Raw genomic sequence first — 23,290 nt, forward strand, 5'->3', positions numbered from 1 at the left:
TTTATGTAAAAGTGTATATAAAAAAATTTTATTCAAGTACCTAATTCAAACAATTAGACAATACTAAATATTTTCTTATAGAAAAACTTAGTAGATTAGCAAATAGTATATTCAGAAAGATCCCCCCATGCTGGTCCAACTTTAAGTTTCACAGGCAACGGTACTGCAAGTTGACATACTTGTTCCATTGATTCCTTTACTATTTTTGCAACTTGGTTTAAATCATGTATATTCACCTAATATGAGGAAAAGAAATGAGAAATGGTAAAATACAAGCATTCAAAATAGAAAACTGATACAAAGCTATTACTGACCTCATATAAAAGTTCATCGTGGAGTTGTAATACTAGATAACCACCTCTTTGTTGTGCTTCTCTACTGTTACTTCTCAATTTACGAATAGGATTGCTACTAGGCATAATGGTTGTAGCCATTGGAAACTCGACTCGTATTCTTTCTTCGATATTCACCATTGCTTTTTTAGCAATATCAGCTGCAGAACCCTGAACTTTTGTATTCACTGCTTGGCGTTCTGCTTGTACTATGAGATTTAAAAAATTACATTAATTTATTCCTAATTAAACGAAAAATTTTGTTATGGAAACCAATCTATATTTAAGAACACCCACATTTTTCCACCGGACTTGTACTTGTCAATTCAGGAAACATTCTACGTCTTTCCAGGATAGTTGTTATGTAACCATTTGTACGTGCTTCGTCCAATACATTAGTCAACCACTTAGATATACCTGGGTATGCATTCATAAAAGATTCTAAAAATTCTTTGGCTTTAACTTCATCTACTGATAAATTCTCAGCAAGTGTTCTCACTCCCATGCCATAGATCATGCCATAGCACAATTGTTTTGTATGCTGACGTATTTTATCATCAACCTTTTAATGTGTCAATATATGTCAATAAAATTATTTTTAACAATATAAATTGTTTATACAGTATTTACCTGATCTTCAGATATGTGATTCCAATTGGCTGCAATGTTCTTAAAAATATCACCTGGTTTCCGCATAATATCACATAATAGTATATCTCTTGAAAAATGAGCTAATATTCTCAATTCAAGTTGACAGTAGTCTGCTGACAACATAACATTGCCTATTGCTGGTATAAATGCCATTCGAACACTTATTGTAAAGCTATTGTCTTTAAAATTAAAATCCTTTGGCACATTTTGTAAATTTGGTTCATGCATCGAAACTCTACCCGTTAATGTAGATGTAATACAATTACCGTGAATACGAGAACTGTGTTGAGCTAGATTCAATATTGGATAAATAATCTAAAAAATGTATTTCATTATTTTACTTTGAATTATTTAATTAATATATAGAGTAAAATTACATTTTTTCATTCGAGTTTTAATTTTCGAAAAGTTTGAACTTGGCTAATTATTGACTGAGCATAAGTAAACAATTAGCAGAAAGTTATTCTACATACATGTGAAAATAAGTTAAAAATGTGGAATATAATTTTCCTGTTTAAAGCAAAAAAAGATAAAATAAAAAATAAAATAAAAAAATAAAATAAAATAAATTTGCAAATTTACTATTCCTGGAAATGAAGCTTTTGGTGAAAAAATTGTATTCCACATTTTTTCATAAAGAATCCTCGCGTTTACTTATACACGTAATTTCAGTTTTTTAATTTTATCAAAAACTTGTTTAATCTATACATGCCTTAGATTGAGTTGCACTTAATTTACGCCATGACATAACAAGACTAGATACTGGATGATCAGACTGCTCTAATACAGCTTTATTAACGCTAATCTTTTTTCCCTTATATAAGCCTAAAATCTATAACAATTAACAATTTAGCAATTAAATTCAAACAACTGTGCGAATAACAATCCATTTCATTAATATATTTACAAACCTCTCCAACTTGCTTAGACGAGGAAAAATTGAATCTTCTTCCACATAATGCATATGCTTGTTCTTCTAATGACATCATCTCTTCATGGATGATGGAAGACAAATCTTGTAATGATTTTAACGATACACCTAAACCAGTTAATTCCATGCAAGCTAGTAAGGTCACTGTCCTCATTTCAATATCTGAAAATATATTTAATGTTTCAAAAATGTAAAAGAATATGAGATAGAGTAATAATGAAGCATATTCATTATATTTATTACCTTTAAATGTGTATAGTAATGTTGGACTCTGTTGTTCTAACTTGTCTAATAGTTTATCTGTTATATGCCATGTAAGTACAGCTTCTGCAGATGCTCTGAGCTCTCCTGCTATTTCACTTTCGATATACAATCCAGGTCCTACATCATAACATGTACCTATTCTTTTCGCTATGAAACATCCTTGTGGAAAATATTCTTTCACCTGTTTTGTGTATTAATTTAAATATAGTAAAATTATAACATGATTTAATATAATATGTAAATTTATTTATAAAAATAAAGTTGTACATATTGCTTACCATTTCATGAAATGTTTTTTCACGACTGCTCCCATGATGCAGCCAACCTGCTACTTTTGGGTCTAAAAATTTGCAACTTGCGGTAATACTACAGCATTTATACAAGGTTTTAAACATTTCTTTAGTTGCAAAGCATTTTACATACAAAAAGGTGTTACTCAGCAATTCTTTTAATAGTTTCATTTGATCTTTGCCTGGGATTTTTAAATCTAGAAATTTATAGTGTTAGAAACTAAGAGGGAGAAAAATTAATATTAACATAATTTTAAATACCTCGTTCATTAGAGAAAGAAATATAATATGCAATATTGTTTTCCCAAGCAATAGCAGCACCACATAATTTTCTCTCTGCATGCACATAATTTTCCATTTTTTTAGACCTCTTTTTTCTTTCAGTAGTAGTAGGACCAATGATCTTAGAGCCTATATTATTAGTTTTATCATTATACAATTCACAATTTAAAGCTAACGCAATATATCGTTTTTGCATCACTTCACGCTTAAACAAATTAAATGTGGCTCTATCACTTCCAACTTTTATAATATTTAATGTATTCCAATTAGTTGTTTCATTTACAGTGTCTGCAAGTTCATTTGTTTTTACACACGTTTTAGGACTATTTTGAGTACTTTTTAAATTAAATGTAGACTTCTGTAAAAAATTTTCCGATTTTATGGGTGTATCTTCGTCTGAATTCGAAATTGCATTGTCTATACTAGAATTTTTATTAGTTAATGTTTTTTGCACAAGTATCTCATTTAATTTTGATTTGATTTTACATTTTTCAATTTCTATTCTGTCTGAAACAGTAGTTGCATGATTTTTATCATCAAATATCCGATCGGAAACTTTTTGAGTATACAACTTCTGTTTCCTTACAGAATCTAGTTTACTTTGTAACTTGCTACTTGTAGTAGGTGAATTTATATTTTGGGAAGCAATAACAATTTCATCTAAATCTGATTTGTTTGAATCTAACAATGTTCCGCCGTTTTTACTAAAAACCGTGACATTTGCAATAGGTGATTTTGCAACTTGTATATTACTCAGTCTACGTTTCTGTGGTCCTTTTTTTATATAATCGTCCATAGCTCGTTCAAATTTCATATCGCATTTCTTTCTTATCTCTAACGTCGTACTACTTATTTCATTGGTTTCTACGAAATGTTGCACATTTGCATTTTTTCCATCTTTGATGTTATATTTAACTGATATATTATGGTTATTTTTATCTTTACTTTGATTTAACTTCTCCATTATTTTTTTCGTTTCATTCCAAGAATCATCTTTCCACGAAAGTGTGCTCTGTTTTACTTGTGAATTTAAAGAATTCGTATTTATATGTTTATCTTTCACATTCTTTTCTGTGACTGTCTCATTGTTGTTAGTACTAGAAGTGATTTGTAACTCTACATCTTTTTTGTCCTGTATTGTTACTTTGGGTTCAGATAATCTAGATTCTTCAAATTCTGTGAATTGTAGAGAATCAACGATATTTTGTTCAAGAACATTACAAATTTGTGTATCGAGATTTAAACTGTCATCAAAAAGACTAGGACTTCTCGAAAAAACTTCTGTTTTTATATCATTCTGAAAACTAGATGAATGCGTAATCGTATTTCTGTAAGCTGATACTTTCGTCCGAATTTCGTCTGAAATTCTTATTTTCTTAGTTGGTATATCATTCACATTCTGAATGTTTTGGTCTTCATTAATGGAATGTTTAATAGTAACATTTCGGGTACAGTCTGTTTTCCTATCGTCGAAATCGAGTAATGATTTACTATTTCGTCTTGAAGCAGATGTTATTTTAGGGCTACTACTTTCAAAGAAATTACTTGATAGAGTATCATACAACTCAGGGATGTCTATTTGTAATAATTGATCAGTAAGTTTTAAGTCATCATGCCTTGTCTCTTGCAATGTATTATTTTCTAAGTTACATTTAGAATCGTTAATATTTTTTATAATATTTTCATCAATTTTAGATTTTTTATTTTTATCGGATTTGTGATTTAATGAGCTTTCTTTTTCATTAACAAAATTGACATTCTTATTCATACTCTCGTTGGTTATTGAACATGAATTCTTCTCATATTTATTTTGAATGACAATTTCGCTTAAATTATCCTTATTTTTAGGATTGCTGTATGTAGTTTCAAGTTTTATTTCTACATTTGTGCGTTTTGTTGCTTGAAATCTATCTTGTTGTTCATATAAACTTATTTCGCTATTAGATTTGTTTGTAATGACTAATTGATCATTCTGTTTCCATGACATATCTTGCAATCTCAGTTCATTCTGCAAATCAAGTGCAATATTAAACCTTTTACCATTTAACTCGGAAGAATCCGGGCGCAATCATTGCGCCCGAATGGTCGAGAAAGGAGCCGAAGTGGCGGAGACTGTCGGAACTTGAAACATTATATCGTGCGACTGAGTGCGAGATAGCAGCGCCCGTGTTTAGAAAAAAGACACCATTCGAGACATTCATACTTGACCCGAGATTAAGACCACGAGTGAGACTCGTGATATGCAGGTTTGGCTCAAAATTCTCATCACGACTCAAACTCGTCAAAGTATGGCAAGGGGTTAAGGTATAAAATCATTCAAAAATATCAATCTTTAAAACTATAACTGTTAACTACCTGTACTAATGTTCTCGCCTCGTGAACTAACATCGTTGCAGCTTCATGAGGCGTTAAACCATCTTTTCCAGTGACAAATACTGTTCTCATTTTATTTCGTTTTACTGCTTCCGATTCGTGTTCACCATCCTGTTCTTTTTCACTAAAATATAATTTCAATAATAATAGACTCTTGTTGAATCAATAAAATATTTTACTGATGTACCTTTCAAAAGGAAGTGCCTTATAAAGCGCACGTTCAACATCAAGTTCATTAGCAGTAGCTAATTCTGCTACAGATGTGATTCCATGCTTGTAAAGACTTCTAGCGCGTAGCCCATTTAACATTGGGAGACGCAATAGATCTAATAACTCTCTACATACACCAAACTGTAACCGTGTCTGAAATTGTGAGACTAGTAATTCTAGACAGCCCCAGCCCAATTGCTTACAGAATTGCGTGATCATCCCTGAAGACCATTTTAAAATATTTATAATATCATCCAATTAAATATTTTCTTATAATACATAAGAAATATTACCAGCAAATGTAGAAGCAGATTGCTGTAAAGTTTGAAGAACTCCACGGCAACAGCCATATTTTGTACAAACTACAGTAAGGGGAACTTCACGAACTAAATCATGTAATGCTAATGCAGTATAAAATCTCTTATGTATACTAAGCTGAAAATAGAAATTTACATTACTTAGTGAACATAATTAATAAATATATCCACTCATTAATATCAATTGCTAATATATAATGTTCAAATACAAAATAATTCACCAATTTCCCCGGTCGTATGATGCCTTGAACAGCTGATGTTAAAAATCGTTCTTCTACGCCAACAAGTTGCCCAACCCTACGTTCACTTTCTGACAGCATTTTCCATAACTCTAAAAATGTCATCCAATCGATACTTCCAATTTGATTTCCAGAATTTAGTGGTGTCAATAGGTATATCACATGTAATTCTGTATCCAACACAAAGCATCGTCTTGCTTTTTGAAGTTCTTCAAGTAAGAACAAACCGTCTCTAGGTGAAATAGAAGCTGCTAAACATGCTTTACCGAAAGCTGTAGCCACCCACCTATGTCCATCTTCAGTTTTTTGCAACCTATGTAATATTACGTTATATGGAGTATAAAAATATCATCTAATATAAGAAAAACTTGAAAATAATTATTTTTATAATACTTACAATAAAAATTCATTATCTACTAAAAATTTGATTGCGTCGTTCCAAGGACTTTTTGAGTTGTACTCATCACTCAAACTTACTAAGGTAGATTTAATGTACAATTCAAGATGTAATGGAGTATGAACGATCTCACTAGCTATAGCTTCTAGAAGAGCTCGAATTAAAGGTGTTGAATCCTCAAGACAGGATTCAATTGGTTCCAAAGAAGCTGATAACAATATCTCAGCTGCTTTTTGTTCAGTTGGATTACACATAAGTATACTTTCCCCTATGAAGATATAACTGAGTCTATATTCCCTTTCATTAACTTATGCATTGAACTAAATTGATTTACTCCATTATTTTATCTGATCCTATTATCTTTACCTGCTGTATCCTTTCCCATTCTACCTGCTCGTCCTATCATTTGTCGATAGGTAAGGCTATCTAGTAATTTTCCAGCAAACTTTGGAGATCTAATAATCACCCTTCTAGCAGGTAAATTTACTCCACTACTTAAAGTTGATGTGGCAACAAGAACTCTTAAAGACCCAGATCTGAAATAATTTAACATGTAATTAGTTTTTCTAAATATTCATATAAGATGGAAGATACGTGAATTAAAAACCTGAAAGATCCTTCTATAATATCACGTTCATCCATGGTAAGACCAGCATGATGAAAAGCTGTCCCAAAAGAAACTGTGTTCTTTAATATGTTATCTAACCCTGTAGGACTACGTTTTAGTTGCTCCAATGTTTCAGAAATTAATGCAGTATCCAGTTGCTGCCTTAAAGTTTTACCTAGTTTCGTATTTTCTCGACCTAAAAAAATTAAATTATGAATTATTATTATGAATATTATGAATTGTGCAATTATAAGCCAAAATTTAAAATTTAAAAATTTAATATTATTAAATATACCCAGTTTACAAAATGCAGCAGCAATTTGTTCAGCTAGTTTCTCACACCAATTTTTTGTAGAACAAAAGATTAATACACTATGTCCATCAGATATTGTCTCGATACACAGGTGAAGAATATCATCCGAGTCCATAGTTAATTCTGGCATTGGTGTTAAGTTTCGTATAAGACATAATTTATTATCATATATACTTCTACCTATCTAAAAGCATATAAGAATTTGTATCAAAAATTTCAAATTATAAACATATTACAATTTTGTAATTTGTGAAATACCTTGCATTGTTCATTTAATGGAATTGGTCTGAATTCTGTTTTATACAATTCTGCATCCAACCACTTAGCTAAAATGGACAAATTTGGAAGCGTAGCAGACATACCAATTAATTGTATATTAACATTTTCATTTCTGAAACAAAATAGAATATTAATTTCTGTACTTATTTACAATAGCAGATTATATTTTTCTTACATCACATAGAAATAAACATATTCCAATTACCTAAAAGTCATATATTTCAATTTAGTTAGAAGTAATTCGAGAAGATATCCGCGATTTGGATCACCAACAAGATGTAATTCATCTATGATTACCGAGCCTAAGTTGATTAACTCATTTTCTTCCATTAGATGATTTACTAATGAATTTGCCTTTTCGATAGTTGCTATTGCAATATGAGTTGCTGCAAATCCTCCAGCAGGCATAACACCACCCATAAAACCCTCTACTCGAACACCACTATCAGATAATAAATCCTAAAAAATTACAGTTTAACATATAAGACATATGTAACATTCTTAAATTAGTTACTCGTAGACTAAAAAAATCTTACTTGAAAATAATACATTTTTTCTCTAACAACAGAAACAAATGGTAAGATAAAAATCACTTTTTTTCTCCTTTCTAATACTGTTTTTATCATAAGAATTTCTGCTACTAATGTTTTTCCAGCTGATGTTGGAGCAGAGTATACAAGATTACGGTTTTCTTCAATGATCTTATGATTTGATAAGCATTCAGTTTGCCAATCAAACATAGTAACTACTCCTCGTGCTTCATATTTCTGTAACATATAGAAATAAACTCCTAGTGTCATAATTGAAATTTAAGAAATGGATAGAACTAACTATTTTGAAATTAGTATAAGTTTATTAGAAATATAAATTTACCTGAAGAATGTTTGGTGGTAGACCCCAAGAAGCTAATTTATTTCGTTCTTGGGTAGGAATAATAGAGATAGAAGCATTTAATTTGGAAGATTTTTCTTTATTACTTACAAGAATATTACTATCAGATAATTTTACATTGCTTGTATCAATTGTAATAGTATTTGCAACATTACTTTTTTCATTACTATTATCAGCATGCAAGGTTGACGATTCAGATTTATTATATTGTTTTGGCAATATACTTGTATTTGAAGAAATATTATTTATATAATTCACATTTACATTAGCATTCTTTTTACTAATTCTATATGAATCGTGATTCTCCTTTGAGGAAGTAATATTTTTTGATTTTGATTTACTTATACTAGTCCTGCCAACAAGTTTTGATTTTAAAACATTATCTCTTTTAAGTTCTTTACATTTTAAATTATTTTGACTCGAAGTACGTTTCCTATTAGTAGGACTATGCGACTTTCCTTTGATTTCAATATCTTTATCGATATTATTTGATATATTTGTTACTTTAGAGAGAAACGTATCATCTTTGAAACATTTCTCTGTATCATTACAATTGTTAGTAATATCCATATCTTTGACTTCAGCCTGAATACAGGCAGACAGTGTATCATCCCCAAAGGATGGCATTTTATTCAAGCATTGCATTTTGTAATTTTGTGTTACTTGAATATTGTATATTAAAAATATATACATTAAAATTAACAAAAGATGGTATAATACATTATTCAATCATTATGACTAGATACATGAATATTTGGGTAATTTTTGTATAATTTTCATCCACGATTTTCGAATATACGATACATTATTTTGTATCTTCTTGCTTTAATATAATTCAATTAAATAATTTTATTATTCAATATTTACAAATCAAGCAATTATGTACACAATTAAAATTGAATGTCTGATTCATCATTTAATAAATAATTATATGAATACAATTTTTTCATTTATGTACAAAACTATTAATTATTTATACTATTTGGAGCAAATGTTACAAATGCTCCATTCTTTTATTTAAAATAAATATTCGACAAAAATAAATTATATATAATGTATAACTAAGGGAGAGCAAACGTTCACATATTCTTCTTCACAGAATTTTTTCTATTTTGTTTATTATGAAATTTAATAAAAAATCACATCGTCGATAAAATTTAAAATACATATGATTAACGTACAATCGCGCGTGGTGAGATCATGATTATTGCCGCTTTCTATTAAGATTTTTTATTTCGCTATCAATTAATTTATTGGCATGTAGATTGTATATAAAATGACATATAAACTATGACATAAAATAATATTACGAATTATCCATTTATAATATTTATTTTATCTATTGAAATAAATTACTCGAGTCATGAGATATTACCCTAAAATTTCCCTAGAACTTTAAGGTAGAATAAATTATATCATACATTTTCTTATTATTTGAAACTTTAGTAATTTAATTATTTGTTAATAATTAATATGCATAATTACTATATGTAGATGCGTTGTAATAACAATTAAGATAAATATATTTGTAAGAAAACAAATTTAGTATCATGTGTAAAGATAGATTTAGGGGCTATAGAATATTTATAAATTTAATCTTTTTACAGTTTGTAATTGTTTCGGAAATTAAATTATAACATATGAATAAATGTATTTGAAAAAATTAATTATAATTTAATATTACAAATAAGTGTTAGGTTTGCATTTGATGCAGTTGATGTATTATGCCCTCTATCGTGAAATTTCTAAACGAATCTGTTGAAATGCAATGGATAATCAAAATGTCTCAAAATAAACGTAATATGTACATGTAATGCGTAATTATTTTACTATCTGTTAAGTTTACATTTAGATATTAAAATAGTTAAAAGAAATTCTACATTCAATTATAATTTAAAAAGTCTTGATAATGAAATTATTGTCCGAAAACTATAGTTGAAATTTGCCTCGACTATAATATCGTTTAAAACTTAATTCAAATAAATTTTAGTATTATTATTATTATTATTATTATTTAAATAAGAATTACTAATAAATAGAAGTTACGATCGCAACAACAATGTTTTAATAATGTTTCTAATATAATATGCGCGAGAACATAACAGTTAAAATATGTTAAAGATATTTCTATAGTTGATATAAAAATACTGAAATGAGATAAACGTCCATTTCGTAATTGATCTGTCAATTAAAATTTTACAGTTTTGCAATGAATATAAAACATACGTTGACCTTTCAAGTTAGACATATATGTATTTTCATCTGTAGGAAATACCAAACGTTTAATTGCTATTCATAATATATCATTATAATCGGCATAATCGTTAAACCTAAATCTGTCAAACGATTTTTCAAAATCATTTATGCAACGCATCTGCCAAATAATGATAGACAGATAATAAGAAAATAGGCATTTGATTAACCGACGGTCGTTTATATTTAATAAGCGGAAAGTTGTAACGTTGAAAGATTATAGTCTCACTGGATGTAATATTTAGGAATAAATTTCCGCTATGATCGTACTTCAGTTTCTGTATTTTTCCTGTTTAATTCCTAGAATAATTAATTGACAAATAAGAACAAGGAGTACAGACATGAGTTCCAAGGAATATCCGAATGATACGATTAGATGATTTAGCGATAGTATTAATAAGTAAATATTTTATCGTCCCGATGAGGACATGTCAAAAAAATGTTAGTTTCGTTATTTTATGTAAGCAAAAATGTAATAAAATTAGTACGGAAATTGAAATTGGAATTGATGTTATGGGCGTAATTGGTAGTAAAATTGAATACGTCGCTAATATAGTGGATGATATTAAGCTTACAAAAATGAAATTTAGAGCACAATATCAAGTAACATAGAATATATGTAACCGCGTATATAAGATATAATTATAAAAGATTTAATTAGTTTGGGTATGATAGTAGTGGTAAAATTTAGGATTACACGAGAAACGTGGTTTACGTAAAATAACTGAAATCTCAGAATAAAAAGTATTTATTTTGGGCATACAAATCTTATGGAAACAATTATATACACTTGTGATAAAAGTAGTAGAGTACAGCTGTGGAAGGCGGGATTAAGATTTTCCAAAATTTTATAAAATTTTATTCCTGGAATAAGAGATATGGTACAAATGCACGAAATCAAATTACAAAATCTTGTCCAACTACTAATACGAACAGAGAACGAACATTACAGTACATATTGCTATTTCTCTATATTCTACTAGCGTTTGTACAAAAATCTAAGCAAATTGACGGTTTAACGTGACGTTTAACAGACGAAGTTCCAATAATAAAAATCTTCCGATAGACCATTTTGATGTTCAACGACGCACATATACGTACACATACACATCACAGGTCACATCACGAAACTAGTTTAACGTTCGAAAGAACCGTTGAGATATAGGTGTTTAATATTGCGTCAGATGTTGAAGAGATCGTAAACGTGTGAACAGAGCTTAAACAATCAAGATAAAGCTGAATAAGATGTGGCGTTCTTTAAAAATTTGTACGCTGCTGAACATTTTAACAAATACGTTTTGGAGCTTTGCAATTTCCACTCTGATCTATTCCAGTTTATTAAAAATTTATAGGGCTACGAGATAAGATTGAAAAATAATATATTTGGCTACAAGTCAAACGGAGTCCCAATTTCTAAGAATATTCCGCGAGTCCGCGCGGATTTATCGCGAGACGCGCGAGTGCTGGCCTACACTGCGCTACTAATTCGATGTTCAAACGCATCATTCAAAAAACGCATTCGGTAGCGCATAAGATAATGCGGGGAGTGTGAACGGGGCCTAAACGGTGGAGCAAACGCGTCGCGTCGGGCGGGCGGACAGGCGGGCAGACAGGCAGACAGACAGAAGCTGGAGCACCTGTCTGTCCCTCCACTCTTCGGTACGGTAAAGAGGGGCCCGGCACTGGATACACACCTCGTGCCGTGGTTCAGTACTCAGTACCTCGTGCACGCTCACGCTGATAAGACCTTATTCTAATCACACGTCACCTGGCATCGATATAGTCGTGCGCGGACTTTTTACGCAATTTCTCACGCTCCATCTGACGCAATTGCTTCGGTCCTTCGGTCTTTCGGTCCTTCGATCAACCACGTATTCGCGCGCATTTTGTCCCGACTGGTCTCGTCTTTCTTTCACTCTCTGTCTCTTTTTCTTCCTTCCTCTTTACCTCGTCCGTTTCGCGTGTATGAAACTGACGCAGCTGGTGGCACCTTGATGCAGCGGATCGCGCGGCCCGATCCAGGAATTTTCCCGGATCTTTGGATCGGTCGATCGAACACGTCAGCTCGCCCCTAACTCTCTCTTTGCTGCATCGAACGCATACGTAATTACCTTGGCTCGCGCGATTATATCCGCGCGATCCCTCGATAGTCACGTACGATTTGTTCGTATCACGCTGGATACGTGCTCACTGCTCAGCCACGGGATGTACCGCAGTAACTCAGCCACATCCCGTGCTCCGATGTACGATTCGATGCCGGCAAAGATACCGCAAAAGAATCGTGATTCGTCGATTTCCGTACCGATTTGCTTCTCGTGTTGGCAGCTTGGAACCGCGGCAACTGGCTTCCGCGGCGATGGATCGGCAATCGATTCCGTTCCTTGTATCGTTTAGTCCGCTTCCGACGTTCGACTACTAACGTTGCTGGCGCTCGGTCGCGCGCGTATGCTACCAATCGGCCACGTGTTTTCTCCTACTCGTGCCACAAACAACGTTCGATCGTGGATAAAACGTACAGTGTGTTTCTAACGATTCGCTTCTTGCCATTGCGTGTAAATGTGACACTGTTAGACGTCACTGAGGAAGGCTGTTGCACTGGATCTGCCGAAGGTCGAATATCGACACCGGACGCGGACAGCAGAAATTAGGTGAACCGCTCGAGACAGACTTTTTGTTTTTCTCGCCGTGCTCGCGTAGAGATCGTGTAAGTTGACGTGTACAGAGAAAAAGAACTTGGTCCGCAGTCCGCAACAAGAATTCCGGTGTTACGTAACGGAGAAATAGAATGAACGAGCGTTCAACGGGTGACGCTCTTTTTGTGAACTCGATAAATACCACGTGTCGGATCGTTGACATTGAGGAACAGATTTTGTGTGAAGTTTATGATTAAGTTCGACCAGAGAGTACGAGTTCCTCGAATAGGAAAGGCCGGAGAATCGTTTAGTGAAAGCGAGAGCGGCGCTAAGTGTTTGTGAAATCGTGAAACTGCGACACCACGTGTGTGACATCTATTACTTGACTTGTGATAGGTGGATCGTAAAATTTACCGTTTCCATTCTGCTATGACTAGAACGACGAGATTTCTCGACACACTGGTGCGGTTTTCATAGAAAATCTTGTGATATTGGCCGATATAGGGAGGGCATTACGCTTCCTTTTCAATGCAATTTGTTGGATTAATGGCAAGTTGTACGTTCTATAGAAAATTGGTAAGCGACGAAACTATTGCTGTTTGTATACCCTATCGTTTCTTCTAATCTCTCTCTCGTAGATATTAATACTTTTATATCTACGATCTCTCTTCTATATCGCGATCGGACTAGAAAATAAATCAGATCGATCGAACGTTTTCAAAAATACGTATTTTCAAACTTGTACGATCTACGAAATACTCGTATATTTACAAAAATATGAAATTTTAACTTGAAATGAAAGAAAAGCGAACTTTCTGGAATATTTGTTATCGTACTCGTATCTAAATACATAGTTTGCTTTGTAGTAGATAAATTTTATTTATAATTACAAGAATGTCAATACTCGGTATATTATAGTTGTTTATTTATTTCGCCTTGGCATACTTTTTAGCGTTTCGTTCAATACAGGAAAGCAACAAAAAAGTAACGCGATTGCAAGACGAATATACATATACAAAGTCTACTACGCAATATGGCGCTTTATGAAATAAGTACTTTATGCCGCTACATTTCTGCCCTCCGTGTGATCTATCTCGGCCGTTACGTTCGACTGGAATTGATTTAAATATCTACGCATTGAGTAGATCGCGACAATCATAGAAAAATCTGTCGAAATTGCGCGATAAATATTTAAGTCGTAAAGAAAAAAAATTATCGCGAAAAAAGGTTTGCGTTGCGCTAACGGATGTTTACAGGTGAATATTTAAAAGTAGAAAATTACTAGCTAGAATTTGAAAATAATTACAAAAATGAACTATAACGAACGTATTTTATAAAACGTTGAACGGTGTAAATCCTATAAATAGTACAATGTTGGTTATATCTCGCACGCAGTCTTTTTAAATACATAAAAAATATATCGAAACGTAAAATCAAATGAAAATATTATAGTCGATACAATTAAGTATACACGTTACAAATATCGTAAAACTCTTTTGTTATTTTAGAATCGTCATCGCTATAATATGCCAAGTTATATAATAAATAAGTTGTATATCATAGAAGGTGAGTGTTTCATCTAAATACCACCCAAAATATCTCTGTTTTAATTAACATATTATTTCACAAAAATACTTCCTACAGAATTTACATATTTTTGCATAGTTTAGCATACGGGAATAATACTGTTATTCTGCTGGAAAGAGTTAATGAAACAAATCGATCAAAACTTTGTCTTCTTCAATGAAATAATATATTTTATTTGTCTACAGTAGCTATTTTCATCGTGATAGGTATATAGATGCAATACATAGATATACGTACATATATCTGGTGTTGAGACAAAGCGATATTCTATTCACTGTTCGTTTGTTTTTTAAATATAAAAATGCGATATATGGAAACTGTAAAAGTCGGTCTTAATAAGTTAAAGCCTTAACGATAGATATGAAATATAAAATACTCGGAACGAGATAGTATCGCATAGAGCGACATTGTAAACTGTGATATGTATGTAGAAGCGGATAACGAAAGACCAACGCAACGGTTGGAAAACAATTTAAACAATGTCTAGAGAGTGGAGAGCGAGCTAACTGTTTCCCCCTTTTTTTAAATGGCGCGGCGGCAGCGCTGCGTCCTTAAGACTTTAAGGCTTAACGAAAAAGAATGCATGAAAGTGTATCATGGCAGCTCCGCTGCTGGCACAAGACGCATTTATTAATGTTAATGACCGTGCAGCTAAACTCGTACAATGCATAATAATCATACGATTCCCACCTCAATTTGCTTCTAAACAAAACACTCCACGGCGAGGTTCACTTACACATAGCCGATTTAAGATTTAATGACCATGATCATCTCTCAGGAATCTTTGATCGCAATCGCCGTGGGAAGGGGCCATTATTCCTTGGCGCGGTCGCTATTAATTAGTAACTAATTACCCCGCGTAAGAATACATGCGTTAACCGCACAAATGGACTGCCAATTTTTTTTTCAAGCTACGGATCAACCCCTAGATCGAAAGGTATAATGAACTTGCAAGCACGTTTTCGTAGAACCACGGTCGCTTCCTTGTGAAAGTCAATTGTTTCGGCGTAAAGTTCGCAATGAATAATGACTTCATTGTTTTACGTTGCATACCGTGTGCAACGAGGAGCAGGTCGACTAACTTGCATACTTTTTTTACCTGATATACCGTAGATATAATTGGAAGTCGCTGCGTTGAAATTGCGTAATTTCCAGAACTGTACATATACATATGTTACATATGGAGTATCATTGACTGATAAGAATTGGAATTTTAAGTAATATAAGCGTAAAGATAATGTTTAAGCTTTAGTCGTGATACATATGTTATTGAATATTAAAAATGCGATAACGGCGCAATTATTATAATATATTTGCTTAACAGATCCATTTAGTATAGATCCATTAGTGGTAAATACTATATTAGGTTTTGGCCATTATTGTATTTTATCAGTTAAAAGCATATTCATTATCTCTGAAATATTCGTCCCCTAAATCACACAAGTACAAAATTTTTTGCATGAAAGGTCTGTTTCACAGTTATGCATAAATTGTCTTATGTCTACAGTGCCTTCGTTAATCGCTTTTTAACAACATAATTTACAACGGTATTACTGTCTAACATTAAACTAGAACGCAAACAGCTTTATATATTTGCTACATCGTTAAGTGTCATCAGTACAATTACTTTTACGTTACGATTAATGATTTTATTGCTTATAACGTAGCATAAACTCGTAAAAAAAAAAAACGATGGTAATGTTGTTTTGGTAAACTACTACATTTTTCAAAGTACTTATTTTAAAAGCGAAAGTTATTTTAAGGGGATAATAAAGTCGAAAATTACCTTTTGAATGATGAAACTCGCACTCTATACGAGAAGTAATATTCTACGTTTCAAAATGTTGCTACCCACTCATTTATCATTTGTGGTTGCTCTTTCGATGTATCGTACTTTACTACACAAACACAGACGAGACAGTTCAAATAAAGTACTTACGCTGCTTTAGTAGAGCGTAAGTAGACGTAGATAAGTACAAAGGAGCCATGACGAACAAAGTTTTTCTAATTACTTTAACTAATGAAATTACGGTAATTTTCAATTATCGTCGCAATTGTGACAATCAAACAAAATAGCTACCAGTTACAGAAATTAATTTACTTTGGTTTTCGCTCTAACAAATAGTCCGAAGACAATGATACGAACTGTTTGTAGAAATTTTATTCCAAATTGTGTATATATACGTAGACATTCTGAATCAAAAATACTAAAATTATTTTACGATACATACATTCAACAGCTACGTTATTTGCTAGAACCGAATTAATTTTGTCTGCGCGCGTTTGATAATTTCTCAATCGAATGAACGTTAGAAGTATCGTACGAATGGCGTATTCTAACTACAAAATCGAAGTGGCAAATTCGCGTTCAGTCTGCTATGTGTTTCGAAGCTCGCTTATTAGTAGACGCGTGCTAACGTATTGTAAATGTAAAAGTAAGGAATTACTATTGACTGAGAGTTTGCGAGCTGTGTCGAGTTAGGCAAGCAAATGTACCATGTAATTTTTTGTTGGCGGGAATCGTTCCGATGCAACTCATTCATCGTCGTTCCTGAAGACAATACGCGTCGGACAAGCGAAGAAAATCTAGCGGGAAAAAGGAAGAAGCACGCGTTTGAACTGAACGCTTCTTTGTTCATGGCGGGAAAATAACGTCGAAAGCTCGATATATCGATAGTGGTAGTAGTCGATCATTGTATCAGCTCCGTTATCTTATTTCGTGCATTTTGTTGTCTCAATGATAATAAAGAACTTGCACGAACGATGCTTCTTCGTTTATCGTTCTTATTAACACGTATCTGACGTACCGTTTGACACAGTTTCTCTAAACTTTATCGAGGTATTGAAATTTCTACCTGATTAAGCTAGCAATTTGTCGATAAACCTTTAAGCACAGATTAAATATTCTTAATACATTGGAATTTGATTAGAATATCTATAGCTTTAAAACTGATTGTTCGATTCGTAAATTGGAACTTGCAATTAGTTCTTGGTTACGCGTGAACGTAAAGTTTATAACGGAATCGTCGTTCAATTTATCTCTATAGCCATTGGAAAGTACAGTTTATTTGTTTCTTTGTCATCGTTCTTTTCGGTGAAAAATTCTAATTAAATTACACAACAGTATAAACTATAGTTGATATTTACATATCTGTTTCAACAATTATTCATTTCCTTGTACGGTTTCTGTAATACAATTCTTTTAACGCCTTTCCCAACTCGGAAAATTATTGAAACTAAAAATAGAAAGATATAAGTGTAAAATTGAAAATAGATTATGCTTTATATATACACGAGTGCTTTGTCATTTCTATTTGACTAATTCTTATTTTTTGTACGAGTATTACAATCTGAAAGGATTTAATGCGATTACCATAATCTTTATAATGTATTGATTTCCTTAACCTTTCCGTCTTATAGTTACGACAAATAGTCTTATGTTTAATGCACTTCAATATGATTGCACGGTTCGCAATCATATACATATATGCAATAGGTATCTGTATTTCGCGAAGCGGGATCGTCAATTTATCATAATTGTACTAGACGAATGTTCTATCCCATTTTAATTAATTAAACAAATTACAGTTAATTAAACCACTTATGTAACCCTATTGAGTAACTATCGATACAAAAATAGATGAAATGTTTCATGTGCTGCATATAAATGCGATCGATAATTGCAATGTAAGAATTAATTAGTTACTATCTTGCAATCTACAATACTATGTGCTCTATTACAGCAGTCCGAAGAAAGAATAATCACTCACTTTTCCTCTCTTTCGTACCGTATTTTCGACACTACATAAATTAACTTTAATTAGAACGGTCGAGTAGAAATTTAATTGTTTTCGAAATAAATTAAAAAGAAAAAAAGTACTTTTCCTGACATTAAAATATCAATATACTGCTGAAAGTAATAATTAGGAAATATTAGCAATACAAATGTTATTAGATATTGTTAGTAGAAAATGTAACATCTCTAGAAAGAATAATACGATATATCTCTAAATAGAATAATATTTCTATTTTCTCTAGTTTGTTAAGTTTTCCTTCTAAATGTTTTTAAAAGAAGAATATTAAGTTTTTTAAATAAACGGAATAAAAATGATCGATAAAAATAAAATTATTAATATTTATATGATAAATATTTATACAATAGTTTGAAGTATACACATAGTTATTATCATTACAATTTTAACACAAATATATTGAAACCTTTTACCAGAGGTATTTCAGTATCTAAAGCTGATACCAGACAAACATTCGTTAACCACCGGCCTGTAATTCGTACCTATGATATTCAATCAGAGACTCCATATGAACTGGCTGATTTATTGTTCGCTATGAATAGTATTACATACTCACTGAATACATTGTATAACTGTAAACAACAGATATAAAATGATGCCTGAAGCTAAAGGCAGAACGCAGCATCTTATCATAACAAATGTTCGTGCTTCGGAGTCATTTTGAGCTCAGTCTCACACCCGTTACACAACTCGATCAATTATATTTGTCCTACAAAACCGGGTTGGAAGTGAGAGTTCTTCTAACGTCGCGTCGTTTCCAGGTACCATAATGGCGTGTCTGAAACACGCGTATTTTTATTTGACCATTACTAGGCGCGAAGGAATGCGCACCTCTGTCGTACAAAACGCGAAAACTTTACGACCAATGGTACCTATATGAATGTCACTGACCTCTTTATTATGTATTATGTTCGTACATTTGTCAAGTTGCCAAGCGTGCATGCTAAAACTGGGCAGAGTGATCATAATTGCGTGGAAGAAAGGTGGTTCTAATATTGTCTGTCCACGCATAGGATACCTTGTTACATCTATACATTTACATTTACATTTACCGCATATTTGTTTCTTTTCGAAGAAAGGAAAGGAATAGGGCAAAACGAAGAAGACACGTAGGCAATTATAAGCACGAGTACGAACGTCCGTATCTTATGCTCTTAGTAACCTGATGTTTCATACATTATCGAATAATATATTCTTTACGTGTTAGCACATGTTCGAAATGATTCGATACGCATCAAAGCTGGAATGCGATGAAAACTTTGAAAAACTATTTTTAAAAGTTTTGTTTTCAGTAAAATGAAAGTTCCCAGTTATCCGCTAGTTATAGTTTGTTAATATGACTATCGATTAAAATTAACCATTCTAAAACTGTGATTTTATTATGTATTTTGTCAAATATTTTTTACGTTAATATTATATATGTACATAATATATTGCAAAGATTTGCATTAGGTTAGTGCATGTGAATTATCAGAAATTTGAATTTGGTGGTTCAATACGATTCGTTAAATCAAGTCATATTGTTAATTATCAATCGTATTAAAAAATAAAGTTGCTGCAAATTACATGTTGAATATTAAAGAGGGATTTAATAAAAGCGTTAAAACCTCGTTATTGACTGTCATAAATAATCAGGATGTTCGCAAGATTGTCTTACAGAAATTTAAATTTCAAAAACACGATATGAAAGTTGCTAAAGACATATCTAAATTTATTATTGCTACAAGTGGAAAGACGGGGTCTATTTCAACGTAAACCTAATATTGTAGCGGGCATAAATTATTTAAAAAGTGGTAGCAAAGTGTTTGAGTAAATCAAAAAGTCGAAAACTTAGTTTGAAAAAATACGCGATGTAATAATATGTCAAATTATCATTTTACAATTGTGAATTATTTGTCAGATAAAAGAAAAAAAATAGAGAGATTCGGATATGTATCTACGTGGTATCCTTTATGATAATGATGATGATAATATTATACTATTGGGTTGACGAACGTGAAATGTCATTTTTTCAAATAAGACAATTCCATCTAAATAATATTCAAAGATTTTATACTTCAACATAAATAGCTATAGAGCAAAAATTAAGACCGCAAGATTAAAGTTTCTCACAAAATTGCTTTAATGGAGCAATTTGATCATGGAAATTAAACGAAAAGGACGTAACGCGTGTAAAATTCATATCTTTCAAAGTACGGTACTATACGTAAAATCGAAGGAATCGTTATCGTTTTACAGATGAAAGAATATGCTTTCTAATAATTTCTGATCATACCTGTGGTCCTTTATTAACAAGCTGTTTCAACATGGCTGGCTAACGTTCCAATTTTTCGAACGTTCGAAATGCGAGGACAGTTACTAACGGTAGACTAACTTGGACTTTCATTCATAAAACGGCACTCGCGGACGCAACATTACTCTCGATCAGATTGGAAACCAGTTCTAGGCACGCCCGTTTCAAAGTAATTCTTCATTACTTTTACCGCGTTTAATGTACAACTTCCTTGCGCTGGAATATCTATTACGTCAAACTATATTTCAAGGTTCATTTCCTCGCATTCAACCCTCGTTCAACGTCCACGCCCTAAGGTGAATCAGGAATCAGGGTTGCTGCGTAGTCAGGTTATTCGAATAATTTCACACTGACGACGATTCGATGCGTTCCATTGGTCCCGATGATAAATGTCTCGACGTTATAAATCGTTTGAGATGCCAAATTAATTTCACCCTCGTCACTGATGAGATATAAGTCGTCGGGAGCTTGAAAGTGTACAATTGTCAGACGGTCGTAGGAACAGTTGTAACATCGAAACTACGTATTTGAATTTTTACATATATTTGTAACTTTTGATGAATGAAATATACGTACACATACATACATTATATCGAATTGTTTAAAATAATGCGATATCCATAACAGGTAGAAAGTTTCTGGATGATGTACGTATTATTAATGGGATTAAAAAATGATTCGACAGTACGTATAGTATAGTACGATAGCCTGTCATATAAAGAAGTACATATATTCACCAGCAAACATACAGTCGGTATAGAAAGTATTTGTACACTGTTTACAACGGGATAACTTCTTTTTAATTTTTTTTTTCAATTTAAAAAGGACTCAAATTTCTTTCATCCGCTGTTCGGTACCTTTTGGCGATTGATCCGGCTACGAAGATTTAGTTGATTTGTTCATATAGAGCAGGGTAGTTTTATATTAAAATTATTGATAAGAATCGCGGTAATTATCGCGTTAAAGCACGAAGTTACGTTTTAAAGAGCGTGGACAAAAATATAAAGAGAGGGAGATGTATACTCGTACTATCGTAATGTGAACAACTTTGAAGAATTCTTTTCTTCGGACAAATCAATTTATATTCAGCACCCTTTACACGATGCGTCTCCTTGAGCACGCGGCAATCTTGTGGGAGGTATACATCGATTATCTCGATTGCACCCTTAGCGAATTGACTAAAGCGAGGACTCGGATCTCGAAAAATACAATAATCCGGAAAACGAACAAAGGCGTTTTGATATCGAAACGACGTATAATAATATACTATGTAATTCATTTAATCGTAAATAATTATAGAAGCAACGGGGAATAAATTCGATCCTTGAAGCTGTATCGTCAGCTAAGGTGTTGAGCAGTCCACGAACCGTATACTTAAACTTTATTGTCTGTATAATTTAACGTTCGAGCACGGCCATCGAGCGTTATTATATCTATACATTGGAACCATTTTAGTGGTATTGCGAAGGAGTATCGGAATTTCGACCGATCTATTCCTTTTACAATCGATTTTATTTACATACTTATGATTTCTTCTCGATGCAAACCGATCGTCGCGTCGCGTCGAATGTTATACTTTCAAGTAGCCGGTTCTCGGTTTCGAAATCCACGGATTAAGATTTTGAAAAGTTTCAGGATCTTTAAATGTATCTTTATGCGTATGTATAACACATATCGTCCAGGAAATAAAGATATTCCTATAATTGGAATTTTACTCACGCAGGGTCAGTCATTTATTTCGGTTAAATCTTCGCTCTGCGAACAGCTTAACAGCTTATTCGCGAGAAGAAGACTATATTCTATATTTTATATTATACAGACTTGTGATTCAAATAGTCGTATCTTATCCTATTATGGTTGTATCCGAATACAAGGAATTTCGAAATCAAGAGACTCGACTAATGAGAACAGACTTAGAAACGCGAAAGAATATTTTGAGTCATCGGTAGAAACAACGGATTAGTAAAGTAGCTTTAGATTGCGTGAATTCAGGTAGGTGAATCTGAACAAGGCTTATGGGAATTTTGATCGTGCAAACTTCCCTAACAAACCTGTCGATCGAAGAGAATAAAAAGTAGCTAAAAGTAGCTGCGTTACATGTCTTATTCGTTAGAGCGTGACTCTTTAAGAAAAATTTCGATTCGTTATCTCGCGGTTTTCCGCGTACCTTCGTTAAAGTGTCGTTAATACACAGGTCCCGTAGGCGTGTAAACACGCGGCACAGTATAAAAGCGCATGTAAATGATTTATCTTGATCCTCGCCCACGCTTTTAACTCCGACCTCCAGAATTATCCCGCGGTACGTTTCATTCGTTCCTCTTACCCTTTTTATTTTA

At 32.6% G+C, this 23,290-nt stretch overlaps 1 protein-coding gene and 1 long non-coding RNA gene across 4 annotated transcripts in view; one reads left to right on the plus strand and one right to left on the minus strand.

The window, feature by feature from the left end:
• Positions 1-9: 9 nt before the first annotated feature.
• On the minus strand, positions 10-9,148 carry LOC117242798 (DNA polymerase theta). Of its 3 annotated transcripts, XM_033509733.1 has the most exons (22): positions 8,359-9,148; positions 8,022-8,252; positions 7,691-7,944; positions 7,465-7,597; positions 7,189-7,390; positions 6,894-7,089; positions 6,653-6,822; positions 6,287-6,554; positions 5,872-6,202; positions 5,627-5,768; positions 5,311-5,554; positions 5,106-5,247; positions 2,730-4,758; positions 2,457-2,665; positions 2,158-2,359; positions 1,895-2,076; positions 1,696-1,815; positions 1,250-1,298; positions 963-1,093; positions 630-894; positions 315-541; positions 10-236 (listed from the first exon to the last, which is right to left on the minus strand). In XM_033509733.1, the coding sequence occupies exons 1-22, from the start codon at positions 9,067-9,069 to the stop codon at positions 96-98; spliced, it is 6,579 nt and encodes a 2,192-aa protein (XP_033365624.1). In that variant the 5' UTR covers positions 9,070-9,148; the 3' UTR covers positions 10-95. The 3 variants fall into 3 exon arrangements, with proteins under 3 accessions (XP_033365624.1, XP_033365623.1, XP_033365625.1); XM_033509732.1 differs by having other exon boundaries at positions 963-1,298; positions 8,359-9,147; XM_033509734.1 differs by lacking the exons at positions 7,691-7,944; positions 8,022-8,252; positions 8,359-9,148 and having other exon boundaries at positions 963-1,298; positions 7,189-7,386; positions 7,465-7,556.
• A 3,210-nt stretch (positions 9,149-12,358) lies between these two features.
• LOC117242774 overlaps positions 12,359-23,290 on the plus strand; it is a 68,066-nt gene continuing 57,134 nt past the window's right edge. The window contains exon 1 of the long non-coding RNA XR_004495336.1: positions 12,359-13,838. This is a non-coding gene — a long non-coding RNA (uncharacterized LOC117242774). The remainder of the gene's footprint in view (positions 13,839-23,290) is intronic.

The sequence above is a fragment of the Bombus vosnesenskii genome, unplaced genomic scaffold, assembly GCF_011952255.1.
Source record: "Bombus vosnesenskii isolate JDL3184/JDL3185 unplaced genomic scaffold, Bvos_JDL3184-5_v1.1 scf7180000016279, whole genome shotgun sequence".
Classification (NCBI taxonomy): domain Eukaryota; kingdom Metazoa; phylum Arthropoda; class Insecta; order Hymenoptera; family Apidae; genus Bombus; species Bombus vosnesenskii.

Coding starts and splice junctions, on each gene's coding strand:
- LOC117242798 (XM_033509732.1), bottom strand. CDS start 9,069: ATGTATATATTTTTAATATACAATATTCAAGTAACACAAAATTACAAA. Junction 7,945..8,021: donor AAAAAATGTATTATTTTCAA/GTAAGATTTTTT, acceptor GTAATTTTTTAG/GATTTATTATCTGATAGTGG. Junction 237..314: donor ACGATGAACTTTTATATGAG/GTCAGTAATAGC, acceptor TCCTCATATTAG/GTGAATATACATGATTTAAA.